At 36.8% G+C, this 15,890-nt stretch overlaps 1 protein-coding gene across 3 annotated transcripts in view; it reads right to left on the bottom strand.

Moving 5' to 3' along the window:
- Window positions 1-15,890, bottom strand: part of gigyf2 (GRB10 interacting GYF protein 2) — a 160,757-nt gene that overhangs the window by 48,391 nt on the left and 96,476 nt on the right. For all 3 annotated transcript variants that reach the window (XM_073040855.1, XM_073040853.1, XM_073040852.1), the window contains exons 16-17: window positions 5,078-5,190; window positions 223-363 (exon numbers count right to left, since the gene is read on the bottom strand). In XM_073040855.1, the coding sequence (XP_072896956.1) occupies window positions 223-363; window positions 5,078-5,190 (254 nt within the window). The remainder of the gene's footprint in view (window positions 1-222; window positions 364-5,077; window positions 5,191-15,890) is intronic.

Below are 15,890 nucleotides of genomic sequence, written 5' to 3' on the forward strand. Positions count from 1 at the left end.
ATTTTAATGTTAAAATAACATAATCAAAAGGGGACAATTTGAGTGGACAAGAAACTATTCTGAGGTCCTTAAAACCCTTAGCTATCAGAGTCAAAAATATGCCCAAATTACCTTTTACCAATCATAACTTTGCTGAGAAATATGCTAATACAATAACATTACTTTTCAACTAATGCACTAGAATATCATTATTCTTATTAAAGAAAATAAATAAATTGCTACCTTAATTTTAAGGCTTGAAACTGTTCCAGGATGACAGCCAATTGTTGTTGCTGTTGCTGCTGCTGCTGTTGTTGCTGTTGTGATGTTATAGCTCCCACAGCTGCCTTCTGATGATGTGCTATTGCTTGTGCATACTGTTGCCTTAAACAAGTTGTTTTCAGACAGTATCAATTTAAACATGTATAACAATTTTAAAATATCTGCACATCAGTAATATCATATTAATACTAAAATAGAATTCATAGGCCATTTCATATTTCTGAAACATGCAGCACCTTGAGAAACAAAATGCTTTCCTTATTGTTAATATCATGGATTAGATTCCAGTAATGTTTTATTTGCACTCATAGCTATGATAAATCATCTAACCATTCTAGGAAATATTATACTTGCTTACCATGTTCTCCTCCCCATCTCTGAGGATAGGATGAACTAGGGATTTTTTCTTTAGAGTGACAGAAGGTGAGAGGCGATTTGACAGAGGTGTACAAGATGGAAAGAGGCACAGAGAGTGGATGGTCTGAGACTTTCTCTGAGGGCAGATATGGCTAATACAAGGGGACATAACTTTTAAGTTATGGAGGACACAGCCTGGAAGACTAGTACGCCTTCAGGGTGCCGGATTTTCGTAGCTCTGGAGGTGGGCAGATTCGAGGCCAATGCTGTCGCCTGATGGCAGTACATGGAAGATTGAAAGCAGAGAGCTGGCTGCTGGTCGTGTACCCAAAGACCCAAGTTCTTTGGGCACAGAGCTTGGAAAAAGCGACGCAACAGATTTTTAACAGCATAAATCAGCGAGTTTTGTTATGTATCCCCTCTCGTTATGAAACTGGGACACCTTTTTTTTCCCCTTTTAGGGACAGAAAGAGCCTGTGATACGTCAAATTACCGGGTGAACGAGTAGTCTTTGGGCACTGCAAGTCTGTGTCTTTATTGATGCTTTGCTGCACGCTTGAGTGCTCGATGGAGGGTGCAGATGCTTTTTTGCCAGTGGGGGAGGGGGATTTGTTGCTTTGCTGCTGCTTGTGTGTGGGAGGGGGGAGCTGGGTGGGGGGGGGCTTTGGGGTTCTAACATTTGACTATCATTCATTTTTTGGGGCACTCCTCTGCTTTTGTGGATGTGTGCTAAGAACTTCAGGATGTATATTGTATATATTTCTCTGATGTTAAATGTACCTACTGAAGTAAGGAGATGGGGGATTTAAGGGATAGATTATGCTGTACATTTCTACACTACAAAATAAAATGTAGAACAGTACAGCACAGCAATACACCCATCCGCCCACAATGTTGACCAAACCAAATTAATTAGTTATCACAAGAGCAAATAAACTCATCCAATTTGCCTCATATTCATGTGCCTATCCAAATGCCTCTTAAAAGTCCTCTATCACCACCCCAGGGAGCAAATTCCAGGCACCCACAACTGTGAAAAAGAAAGCCTCACTCATCTCCTTTGAAATTACCCCCCTCATCTTAAATGTATGACCTCTGGTATTAGACATCCCACTTCTGGGAAAAAGATGCTGTGTGTGTCTACTCTATCTATGGCCTCTGACAGATCTTGCCCCAACCTCCACAGCTCCAGAGAAAACAACCAAAGTTTGTCCAAACTCTTGTAGCACTTGCCCTCTAATTCAGGCAACATCCTGGTAAACCTCTTCTGCACCCTCTCAGAGCCTCGACATCTTTCCTATAGTGGAGTGGCCAGAACTGCACGCAATACTCCAGATGTGGCCTAACTAGAGTTTTATAAAGCTGCAACACAACTTCCTGACTTTTGATCCCAACACCTCGACTAATAAAGGAAAGCATGCATATGTTTTCTTAACCACCCTACCAACCTGTTTAGCCACTTTCAGGGAGCTATGAACTTTGACTCAAGATCTCTCTGGTCATCAGCACTGTTAAAGGTCTCACCCTTAAGTGCCTCTTTAAATTTGACCTACCAAGGTGCAACACTTCACATTTGTCCAGGTTAAACTCCATTTGCCATTTCTCTGCCCATATCAGCTAGAATACGTCCCTTCAACCTGTTCTGAATCCAAAAGGCCAATTCACCATGGATCCCATGCATCTTAATCTTCTGGATGAGCCTCCCATGAGGAACCTTGTCAAATGCCTTACTAAATCCATGTAGACTAAATCCACAGCTCTACCTCCATCAACCACCCTCGTCACTTCATCAAAAAAATTCAATCAAGTCATTAAGACATGACTTGCTCCGCACAAAGGAATGCTGGTTCTCCCTGATTTGGCTGTAGTGTTCCAAACACTCATAAATCCTATCCTTAACAATTCTCTCCAGTAACTTCCCTACCATTAATGTGAGACTCACGCACTGGTTTATAGTTTCCAGGATTATCCCTGGTTCTATGTTTCCTACTCAGCCGGCAGTTCCATAACCTCAGGAATCTGGGTAGTGAACCTTCACTGTACTCCCTTTATAAGAATCTTCCTTCTTAGGTAAAGAGGCAAAAATTGTTCACTATATTTTAAGTGTGATCTCACTAAGGCCCCATGTAAGGGCATCTTTGCACTTGTACTCAAATGGTCTTGCTGTGCAGGAAAACATTCAATTTGCCTTCTTACCTACCATTCAAAGAGTTTTGTGTTTTGCTACCAAAGCAGCTATTTTCATATTTATACAGTTTTATACTGCATTTGCCATATCTTCACAGATTTGCTCAATCGTATTCAAATTGCTTTCTGGCTTCTCTTGAATCTTCTAACAATTCATAATTATCTTTTTAGAGTTGTTAGATAATTTCAAAATATTACATTTTTCCTCATTCAAATTAGTACATAATGCAAGGAACTGAGGCCCAAGAACTAATCCCACTAAGATAACGACTTTATACCATAGTTTTCTGCTTGTCATCCTGCTCTACCATTCAATATTATAGCATAACTTCTATCTCCACACTATTTTCTTACTTTATCCCCATATTAATTGTATCCTCTTACATAGAAATTTCTGTTTTAGTCTCACAGCACTCCAAGATAGAGAATTTCAAACTTTCACTAAGCTTTGTGCAAAGAAATTTACATAGAACAGCACAGAAATTCCAACTCTGAGGGAGAAGGTATGAGCTGAATACTCTTTCTCATAACCTTAAACTTTCCTCCAATCTCCCTTCAAGCTTTATCATCTCTTTTTATAGCACTTGCCCTGTATCTTAGGCTGCATCCTGGTAAACTTCTGCACCATCTCCAAAGATTCCACAAGCACCTTGTTACGGGTGACCAAAAGTGAATGTAACCATTTCAAGATGCAACCTGAACAGAGCTTTACAAAGCTGCAGCATAACTTGTTGACTCTTGAATTCAATACCTCAATAAATACAGGTAAGCTTTCTTTACACACTATCTACCTGTGTAGCACGTTCAGAAAGCTAAGGACTTGCAAGCCAAGATTCTATTGTACCTCAATCCCATAGCTTCCTGAAAGTGGATGACTCTAGCACAATAACATGCTCAACGCTGATCTGACTATCCTCTATGCCCTTCTCTGTGGTAGTTACTAACATAAAGTATTTATTTAGGACCTCATCCACATCCTCCAACTCAAAGCACATGTTCTCTCCTTTACTACTGCATAGAATGCTTTGGGTTTCCTTTTAATCCCACTTGCAAAGCACTTTCCATGGCTCCCCCAGCTCTGCTGATTACCTTCTTGAGTTCTTTTCTAGCTTTGCTTTTTTCCTGCTTGATTTCAGCTTCCTAATCCTTACGTGTTTTCTTTTTCTTCCTGACTATATTCATTATGTCACTCCCAATCCAAGGTTCCCTTACCTTACTGGAATATACCAGCCCTGTACTCTTGTACAGTTGCTCTTACACCCTCCACACATCAGATGTGGATTTGTCCAAAATCAACTGCCCATACAACTCTCTCTCGTTCCTACCAAATAAGTTTGTAATTTGCTCTGCTCCAATTTAATATTCTCCCACAAGGTCTATACATCCTTATTCATAGCTAACTTAAAACTTAAAGGAGTTGTGATCATTGTATCCTAAATGTTCTCCCACTGAAAAATCCAGGCTCATTTCCCAATACTCTCTAGTTGACTATCAATTTAAGAAACCCTCTTGGATGAAGCTAACAAATTCTGCTCATCTAAACCTCTTGAACTAAGGAGGTTTATACTGGGGAAGTTGAAGTTATCTATGACAACAACATTGTTGATTTTGCAGCTAATCTGCTTGCATATCTGGCAAGCAGACTTTGAATCCAATCTACCAATCCACTATGGCTCTCATTGCCTTTATCTTCTGAATTATCAAAGTCCTTAGACAACGTTCACTGGCCTACCAATTAAAATCATCCTTATCACCTACACAGAAAATTCAGTCAAGTTTGAAAGCGATGAACTCCCTGGCACAAAGCCTTGCTGATTATCCGTAAGAAGAACATGCGTTTCCAAATGTGAGTAAATCCTATCCCTAAGAAATCAGTAATTTCAATCTCTAATAATTTATTACACTGTTCAGACTCAGTATAACTCATATTACATGTCAACAACTTGAAAATATGACATTTGGTACACTATGTTGTTACATAAACTGAATAGTTTGGACCCAAACACCAATCATTGAGTACTTCACGAGCAAAAGCCAATCAAGCAGCAAATAATCCGTTTACTTCTAATCAGTTTTCCATCTGTTGACCAACTACCAAATCCACATCACTAAATTACCCCAAATTCCACATGCTCTAATCTCATCTTTCCCAAGTTAACAATACTTTTATAATAGCTTTATGTAAAGCATCACTATTTTCAATAAATGCATGTCAGGTTCAAGCAGTTTATCAGTGCATTGTGTCTTTGAAATCATTTATTCTGAGAACTACCTGGTCATAAGATGAGCCTGCAGAAACTGCTGATATTGTATCTGCTGCATCTGGTACAAATTCAAAGTTGCCAGCTCCTGTTGCCTCTTCAGTCTTTCCTGATCCAAATCACCCTGAAAATGAGATAAAGTGTGAATAAAAACAGGTAAGTATATGAGAGCAATAAAATTGGCTGAAATATGAACTTAAAATCTGAATTGGGAAATTGTTACTAAACAGAAAGTAATAATATATTACTCATGCTATAAGCATAAAACATTCCTCCATTTGGGAAAAGATAAATTATATGCCAGACTATCCCATTTCAAAAACACACACCACCTAACCCTTGCAATACCCAAACAATTATCTCACAGACTCAATCCACTTCTTTCACAAGCAACAATGAATGATGGATATTTGTAGTCTCCAAATGTATCTGCTCTGGTGTTTGCAAAGCTAAATTAACTTCCATTAACATAAATTAACAAATATTACCTCCATTTTTTTTCTTCAGCAATTCAAGTTATATATTAAGCATGAGTTCCTAAAATTTAGACAGCCACATTTAGACTGCTTTAAATTCCATCTGCCATTTCTCCAGCTGGTCCAGATCCCGCTGCAAAGCTTTGATAGTTTTCCACACTATCCACCACAAATTTACTGACAACACACACAAAAAGCTGGTGGAACACAGCAGGCCAGGCAGCATCTATAGGGAGAAGCGCTGTCGACGTTTCGGGCCGAGACCCTTCGTCAGGACATCACTTCATCATTACTTATGCCTGCTACATCGCTGGCATTATGAGCAGCAATGAAGGTCCACCATCTCTGGTGGTGTTCAGGGCTTCCTTCATTGTGTCGTTAGCTTCCTCTCAGTTTTCACTGTGCAAGTCCTAAGTGAAGACTCAGGAATACCATCACACTGAGATGCAGAAGGATTCTTCATTTGTTTTACCAGTCACACTTCTCCCCTGAGTTAAACCTCCAAACCTGGCGGAATGGCAGACCACTCTTAGTCTGTCCTCTACCCTTTGAACTTTTTTTTAGCATGGCCAACCCTACCAAGAGCCAAAGCATAAAGCCCAGACTCCAGCCAACATAGCTCCTCAAATCACTGAGGCACGCAAGCCTCCAAACCATGACAAGATTGTGGTCCTCTACGAGGAAGAGAACTGCGTTTACCATTAAGGGAAACAAAATTACTGTGAAGAGTGATACACAAAAATATAAGAACATAAGAAATAGGAGCAGGAGTAGGCCATCCAGCCCGCCCTGCCATTCAATAAGACCATGGCTGATCAGTCTGTAAACTCAGTTTCATCTACCTGCCTTTTCCCTGTAACCCTTAATTCCCTTACTATGTAAAAACCTATTCTAACTGTTTCTTAAATATATTTAGTGAAGAAGCCTCAACTGCTTCCCTGGGCAGAGAATTCCACAGATTCACCACTCCCTGGGAAAAACAGTTTCTCCTCATCTCCGTCCTAAATCTTCTCCCCTGAATCTTCCCCTAGTTCTAGTCTCACCTACCAATGGAAACAACTTTCCTACTTCTATCTTATCTATCCTTTTCAAAATTTTGTTACGTTTCTATAAGCTCCCCGCTCATTCTTCAGAACTCAGTATAGTTCCAGGTGACTCAATCTCTCCTCATAGATTAACCCTTCATCCCTGGAATCAACCTGGTGAACCTCCTCTGCACAGCCTCCAAAGCCAGTATATCCATCCTCAAGTATGGAGACCAGAACTGCACACAGTACTCCAGGTGCAGCCTCATCAATACCCTGTATAGTTGCAGCATGACCTCCCTGCACTTGAATTCAATCCCTCTAGCAATGAAGGCCAACATTCCATTTGCCTTTTTAATAACCTGCAAGCCAACTTTTTGCAAGTCATGCACAAGCACTCCCAAGTCCCTCTGCACAACAACATGATGCAATCTTTCACCATTTAAGTAATAATCTGCTCTTCTATTATTCCTTTCAAAGAGGATGATCTCTCATTTACCAACATTGTACTCCATCTGCCAAACCTTGGCCCACTCATTAACTAAACCTATCTAAATCCCTCTGCAGACTCTCCACATCCTCTGTACAATTTGCTTTTCCACTCAGTTTAGTGTCGTCAGCGAATTTTGCTACGCTACACTCAGTCCCCTCTTCCAAATCATCAATGGCCGGCACCAACTCCTGCGGTACCCTACTCACCACATAAAATGGAGAAACTGAAACATTATCAGGTGTAAGTAGATATAAATTATTGAATAAGTACAGCAAACAAGACATTTAGTGGAATAATCATTTGGTACCTGCAGATAAAAGGCTTCAATATTCTCCATACTTTCTGGACCTACAATTCTTGTGCCTAAGATTTTTCATGCGTTGTAGTTCAGCAGAGAAATCATAATGAATAAACTGAAAGTTATTTTTTTGTAGAATTACCACCTTCAGTTTTTGGTCATAATACCAAAGGGGAAAGTATCAGTACTGAACTCGTATTGTTTCCCATTGGTTCAATATTACAGGATTTAGTGTGGTTACAAAAAACAAATCAGTATTCAAACAGAATGCTCCAATGAGCTATAATTTTAACATTTTAGTGATGATTCATATTCATTGGTAAAGTTTTCTAGTGCTTTGAAATGAGAAAAGATATTTCCAAAGTAAGCTAAAAGATTCAATTGTGTGTGGTAGGTAGCTATAATGAATAAAACCTAACATTAACAGGCTTTCTATTTATGTAAATAAAGAGCCCACGTGCATTTTCTGAGGCATGATCACAGTCATTAAACAAAACCATTATAGTTATTTTCTTTGTTTCAGTCACATTTCCAAACCGTTATGATGAATCATAGTTCAATTCATCTCCAGTCTAACATTAAAAATATTAACACAATTTGATGCCAGATTGAGGAAACAAGTGCATAACAGAAGGATAGTCTACAATAAGTCATTGAAGATGATCGTTCAACTCCCAAGTCACGTCATCATGATTGCCAGCTTGTTCAATGTCAACCACCTTCTAAGACAGATGCAAGCCCATCTAATCTTCCCAACCTGCAGTCAGACCACAAACATCATCTCTCCTTCCTGCCTCAAGACAAGGAAGTGAAAGCCAGTGATGTGCCATTTAAACTACACACAAGGTGCTTGCTTTCAGTTAGTGCCATATAATCTACACGGTCAGGGAGAAAGGAAGTAGGGAATGGGAACCATAAGGGGAGACTTTTAATAAGAAATTAAATGATTTACACATAGATGTCTAATCTTTTAGAGATCTCAAGAAATGAGATGCATCACACAACAGCTTTTAATGAATGGGTAGGCTGAAAAGATAAAGCTTGGCCATAGAAATAGCATTCCAAACACAGCACTTCAGTATGAGGGCTCCATCTTCAACCACATGAACTGATCAGTGACGGCAGAGGCAGTAGGTTTGCTTCATGGTTAAATGATCATGATGCACAGACATGGTAGTCCTGCTCTCTCGAATTTAAACATCTGGCAGTCAAGTGTTACTCATTCTATGTGCCAAGGTGGTTTTCCACTGTCATCCTGGTTGCAGTGTACATTGCATCCCTGCCCAATGTCAAGCTGGCACTGAAGAAGCTGAATAGCAATGATCAGCAGTCACAAGACAGTGCACCCTGATGTCTTCCCAATCACTGCGGGAGATTTCAACCAGGCTGGCTTGAAGAAGTGTCTGACCTACCACCACCAATACGTCACTAGTGAACCAAAGGAGCCACAGACTAGGTTACAACACCATAAAGTACATGTCATCCCACACCTGCACTTTGGCAGCCAATCATCTGGCTGTACTTCTACTCCTGATACGTAGACAGGGATCAAGGAATCACAACACCAGTGGTGAAGACTGCAGAAGTATGGTCAAGGGAAGAGGAGTGCTTACAGGACTGCTTTGAATTAGTGGACTTCCAACAATTTCAGGGATTCATTTTCAGATCTAAACATGTCACAGATATTACAGACTTCATTAAGACTTATGTGGATGAGTGCATAACTTGAGAACATACAAGGCATAGCCAAACCAGAAGTCATGGATGAACCAAGAGATTCAGTCTGCTGAGGCCAAGTTCTGTGGTGTTCAATACTGGTGAAACAGAACTTCACAAGGAATCCAGGTACGACGTATAGAAGGCCATCTTAAGAGTGAAAAAGTAATTTTGAATAGTTAATGATGGAATTGGATCCATGTCAGCTATGGCAATTTTGCAAACCATTTCTTCCTACAAGATGAATCCTAACATAAATGGCTGTGACACAACACTCTCCAATGAAGTGAACACCTTTTATGCACACTTTGAAAGGGAGAATAAAACTAGACCTGCATGAATCCCTGCAACATCTGGCAACCTTGTGATATTTGTTTCAGAGGCTGATGTCAGAATATCTTTCAAGTGGGTGAACCGTCATAAGGCAAGTGTCAGGCCACAATGGTGTACCTGGCAAGGCAATGAAAACCTGTGCCAACCAACTAGCTGGTATGTGATAGGACATCTTCAATCTCTTATCGCTATTGTGTGAAGATCACACCTGCTTCAAAGGGGCATCAATACCAGTGCCCAATAACAGGGTGGGCTGTCTCAACATTTATTACCCAGTATCACTCACATCTACTACGATGAAGTGCTTTGAGAGGCTGGCATGGCTAGAATCAACTCTTGCCTGAGCAAGAACTTAGACCCCCTGCAATTTTCCTACCACCACAATAGTCTACATTGGATACAATCTCACTGGCTCACCACTTGGCCTTGGAGCACCTGAACTACAGCAATACCTTCGTCAGGCTGCTGTTTATTCATTACAGTTCAGCATTTAACATCATCATCCCCTAAGGACTAGCCAATAAGCCTCTGTACCTCCCTCTACAAATGGATCTTTGACTTCCTCAATGGGAGACCACAGCCAGTGAGGATCGGAAATACCACCTCCTCCTTGGTGCCAATCAACACAGGTGCTCCTTAAAAATGTGGGGTTTACGCTCACAATAAAGCCAGTGAGACCACAGGTTGCAGATTAAGCACGATCAGTCATGTACTGTTGTTGAGACACCTCTCTCTCTCCAAAATCCATCACTTCATTCCTTTCCTTGCCTCTTCTCAGAAACTGACCGTTTTATCTAACCAGGCTTAGTCATCAACATCAAACAATTGGGAAAGGAGTGGTCAAATGTGGAACTGTCTTAGAGATGCTTGTCATGGGGACGTCACGTGATGATGTAGGCTCGAGACGTTAGGGATTCAGCTCTCTCGTAAAAAGTAATAAAACAAAGTTTAAGTGAAGAAGAGTTAATAAATACCTTCTAGAAACTACTTATAAGCAACTCAGGATTACTTTTGGATATGGCTCCTAAACAGAAACAGAAGAAAGCTACTACTTTGAAGACCGTGCAAGTCGGCCGGGGAAAAGGCCCAGCCGTCTCGGCAAAGCCTCGTGCTCAAGTTAGATCTGCTCCCGGTGAAGTGCATGCTACTTCCGATGGTGCAGGACAGGAAGTTGCGGCAATATCAACGGTCTCTAAGAAGAAACAGCAAGAACAACGCATGCGCGAAGAAAAGAGTACGCATGAACAGGTACAAATAAAACTACAAGTCCCAACTACAACTGGAAGTGAAATTGAGAGTGAACCGGAAGTAGAATCAGATTCTCTGGAAAACACAGATGAAGAAATAGATGAAAAAGAAGAACAGGAAGAAGAAGAGGAGATTAAAGGAGACGTAACAAGAAGTCCTGATACATATAATGCGCGAATTAAAAGCTATAAAAACAGATATTAGAAATATACAGATTATGCTTGCTAAAGTGGTGGAAAAACAAAAGAAGACGGACAAGAAAGTTAAAAAGATGGAAGAAAAAATGGAAGAAAACACTGAAAGAATAGATAAGATAGAAGATAATAATCTTGCCTGGACAACAGAAAGAAAACGGATGTTGGAAAAAAATAGATGTGCTTGAAAACTTCAGCAGACGAAATAATATTAAAATTATTGGTCTTAAAGAAGATATAGAGGGAGAATATCCAATAAAATTCTTCCAAGAATGAATTCTGAAAACTTTAGAAATGGAAGAGGGAAGTCAGGTAATTGAAATTGAAAGGGCCCACAGAGCTTTATGATCAAAACCTCAACAAGACCAAAGTCCAAGATCAATTTTGATAAAACGCTTAAGATATCAAGATAAAGAAAAGATCTTGAAGGCAGCTGCTCAGGGTGCCAGAAAGAGAAATGGGCCATTGATGATAGAAGGGAAAAGAGTTTTTTTTTATCCGGACATAAGTTACGATCTTTTGAAGAGAAGGAAGGAATTTAATCCAGTGAAAAAATCCTAATGGGAAAAGGGTTATAAATTTTTATTGAGCTACCCAGCAAAATTGATCATTTTCCTGGATAACGAAGGAAGAAGATTTTTCACTGACCATCAGAAAGCGGAGAAATTTGTACAAGAACTACCTAATATTCGTTAGATGTAAAGAATTATAGAAATGAAATGGACTGAAGATGAAGATTGAGATAAGGTTGAATTTGATGGACATTTATAAGTAGAAGAACATAAATATACTTTAAGTATATGATAGAAGGGGAATAAGAAAAAAGAAAATAACTGAGGAACATTAACTGGGAGTAGAGATATTAACATTTTTTTTTCTCTTCACTTACATATTTTCTTTATTTTTTTTTCTGCGGGGGAGCTGGAGGAGCTTCTGATCGATGGCTGCGTGTTCCACGTGTACAATCATGGCAATTGCCATGACCCGTAAAATGGGAGGGGGTAATGTTGTGTTTCTTTTTATTCACAACATTAGTGGGGGGGTATTTTGGTTTTTTTTCCTATATATTAGTTACCTTTCTTCTATTTTTCTTCTTTTTTGCCTGGATGATTGGGGAGAGACACATAGCAACATGGAGAATTTTAAAGAGATTCCCCAAGGTATTATGAATGATTAATTTACTTAATTTTTTAAGCTTTAATGTCAATGGACTTAATGGACCTGTGAAAAGAAAAAGAGTTTTAACATATATTAAGAAAATGAAAGGAGATATAGCTTTTCTGCAGGAAACACATTTAACAGAGGTAGAACATAAGAAATTAAAGAGAGATTGGGTTGGAAGTGTTATTGCAGCCTCATTTAATTCAAAATCGAGGGGAGTCGCAATTTTGGTCAATAAAACCTTACCAATTAAAATACAAAATGTAGTAATTGACTCTGTGGGGAGATATGTGATTATACATTGCCAAATCTTTTTGGAATTATGGACTCTTATGAACTTGAGAGAACATGAACAAATGAAAATGATGCAAAATTCATACAATAAGTTTTCTTGAACTTGGCTGATGCACATGATAAAATATTAATAGGTGGAGATTTTAATTTTTGTTTAGACCCAGTTTTAGATAGGTTAACTAAAGTTGTTACAAAATCAAAAGTAATAAAGTTAACTTTATCATTAATAAAAGATTTAAATCTGATTGATAAATGGAGAAAAATTAATCCAAGAGAAAGAGATTATTCATTTTATTCAAATAGACATAAAACTTATTCAAGGATTGATTTTTTCCTATTATCAAAAAATATTCAGGATAGAATGAAAAGTGTGGAATATAAAGCAAGAATATTGTCAGATCATTCCCCCTTGATAATGACAATGATAATGATGGATAATGAGGAATCGATTTATAGATGGAGATTTAATTCAATTTTATTAAAACGTCAAGACTTTTGTGATTTTATGAAAAAACAGATTCAATTTTTTTTGGATACAAATTCACATTCAGTTGAGGATAAATTTGTATTATGGGAAGTGATGAAAGCATACTTGAGAGGTCAGATAATAAGTTATACATCTAAAATTAAGAAGGACTATATGGCAGAAATAAACCAATTAGAAAAAGATATTACAAAATTAGAAAAAGAATCCCAAAGATATATGACAGAAGAAAAACGAAGACAACTTGTTAATAAAAAATTACAATATAATACACTCCAGACATATCGAACAGTAAAGGTAATTATGAGAACTAAACAGAGATATTATGAATTAGGTGAAAGATCACACAAAATTCTTGCTTGGCAGTTGAAAACAAAATAGGCTTCTAAAACAATAATTGCAATTAGAACGAGTGTAAATAAGATTACTTATAAACCTTTAGAAATTAATGAAACTTTAAAAAAATTTTATACTGAATTATATCAATCAGAATCACAAAATAAGATTGCTGAGATAGATAAATTTTTATCACAAATAACTCTTCCAAAATTAAATTTGTAAGAACAGAAAGGATTAGATATGCCCTTTACATTAAAAGAGGTTGAAGAAGCTTTAGGATCACTTCAGAGTAATAAATCCCCAGGAGAAGACGTTTTTCTGCCTGAATTTTATAAAAAATTTAAAGATTTATTAATCCCTCCTTTTATGGAATTAATATATCAAGTGGAAAGAATGCACAAACTCCCACAATCTTTTTTGACAGCGATCATAACTGTATTGCCAAAAAAAGATAGAGATCCTTTAAAACCAACATCATATAGGCCTACCTCCTTGTTGAATACAGATTATAAAATATCAAAAATTTTATCTAATAGAATATCTAAATATCTACCAAAATTAATACATATGGATCAAACAGGCTTTATTAAAAACAAACAATCAATGGACAATATAACTCGGTTACTTAGCATAATTCATTTGGCACAAAAAAGAGAGGAAATGAGTGTGACAGTTGCCTTGGATGCAGAAAAAGCATTTGATAGATTGGAATGGGATTTTTTATTTAAGGTATTGGAAAAATATGAGTTAGGAAAATCTTTTATAAAATGGATTAAAACCTTAAATATTATTCCTCAAGCTAAAGTAGTTACAAATGGTCAGATTTCAACACCTTTCCGCTTAACAAGGTCAACTAGACAAGGTTGCCCATTATCACCTGTATTTGTATTGGCGATAGAACCATTAGCTGAAATAATTAGAACAGATTCAGATATTATGGGCTTCAGAGTTAACCAAGAAGAATACAAGATTAATTTATTTGCTGATGATGTTCTGATTTATTTAACAAACCCATTGCAATCGCTGCAAAAATTATCTTTCAGATTGGAAGAATATGGGAAAATATCAGGGTATAAAGTAAACTGGGATAAAAGTGAAATTTTACCCCTTACCAAAGGAGATTATAGTCAATGTCGATTAGTAACTCAATTTCGATGGCCAATAAATGGGATAAAATATTTAGGTGTAACAGTCGATAATGATGTAAAGAATTTATATAAACAAAACTATCTGTCATTATTAAAAAAAATAAAAGATCTTGATAAATGGATGATGTTACCAGTAACATTAATAGGTAGAATTAATGCTGTAAAAATGTATATATTTCCTAGATTGCAATATTTATTCCAAACTTTACCAATACAACTGCCTCAGAAATTTTTTTCAAGAATTGAATACATATGTGAGGAAGTTTCTTTGGAAAGGAAAGATGTCAAGAATATCACTGGAAAAATTGACATGTAAATTTGAATTAGGAGGGTTACAACTTCCAAATTTTAAGAATTATTATAAAGCAAATCAACTTAGATTTATTGCATCTTTTTTTGATGAAGAAAAACCGGCATGGATTAGAATAGAACTAGATAAGATAGGAGAAAATATACCAGAAGATTTTATATATAAATGGGAATCCAAATGGATACGGGAAAAGAAAGAATCTCTTATATTAAGACATTTGATTGATTTATGGAATAAGTTAATTATGGACGATGAGATAAAGAAATCTTTATTAGCAAGAAGAACCTTAATTCAAAATAGGCTTATTCCTTTTACAATGGATAATAAACTTTTACATAACTGGTTTCAAAAGGGGATTAAATATATAGGTGACTGTTTTGAAGGAGGTGTATTGATATCATTTGATCAATTAAAAAATAAATATAAAATATCAAATAACACCCGTTTCAATTAAAGGCCTATTTACGAGATAAACTGGGTCAAACAATGTTAATGCCAAAACCTAATGAAATAGAAATATTAATTCAAAAAGGAAAAATTAAAAAGTTTACATCTTGTATGTATAATTTGATTCAAAAACAGGCAATTAAACCATGAATTCATAAATCAAGACAAAAATGGGAATCTGATTTGAATATTAAAATTGATGGAAAAAATTGGTCAAGATTATGCTTTGATAGTATGATAAATACAATAAATGTCCGACTTAGATTAGTACAATATAATTTTTTTACATCAATTATATATAACACCACAGAAAATAAATAGATTAAATTCAAATCTATCCGACCAATGTTTTCGATGTAATCAAGAAATTGGTACTTTTTTACATTCTACTTGGTCTTGTTTTAAAATTCAACCATTTTGGATAAATTTAAGACTTTTATTGGAACAAATTACTGGAGTACAACTCCCACATAGTCCAATATTATTTTTACTACGTGACATTGAAGGGACAATACCAAAACTTAAATTGAATAAGTATCAGAAAAAATTTATAAAAATTGCATTGGCAGTAGTCAAAAAATTTATTGCAGTTACTTGGAAATCAAACTTATATTTAACTATGGATCATTGGAATAATGAAATATATAGCTGCATTCCATTTGAAAAAATTACTTATAATCTAAGAAATGAATATGATATATTTTTGAAAATTTGGCACCCATATCTACAGAAGATAGGATTAAATATACAGGTCCTTTGAAGATAAAATTACAAAGTAATGGAAAAAATAAAAATAAAAATTAAAATTATTTTGAACTTCATGGAGCATGGGGGGAACCTCCGATATTCAGGCAATCT

This window comes from Hemitrygon akajei, chromosome 3 (genome assembly GCF_048418815.1).
Source record: "Hemitrygon akajei chromosome 3, sHemAka1.3, whole genome shotgun sequence".
Classification (NCBI taxonomy): Eukaryota; Metazoa; Chordata; class Chondrichthyes; order Myliobatiformes; family Dasyatidae; genus Hemitrygon; species Hemitrygon akajei.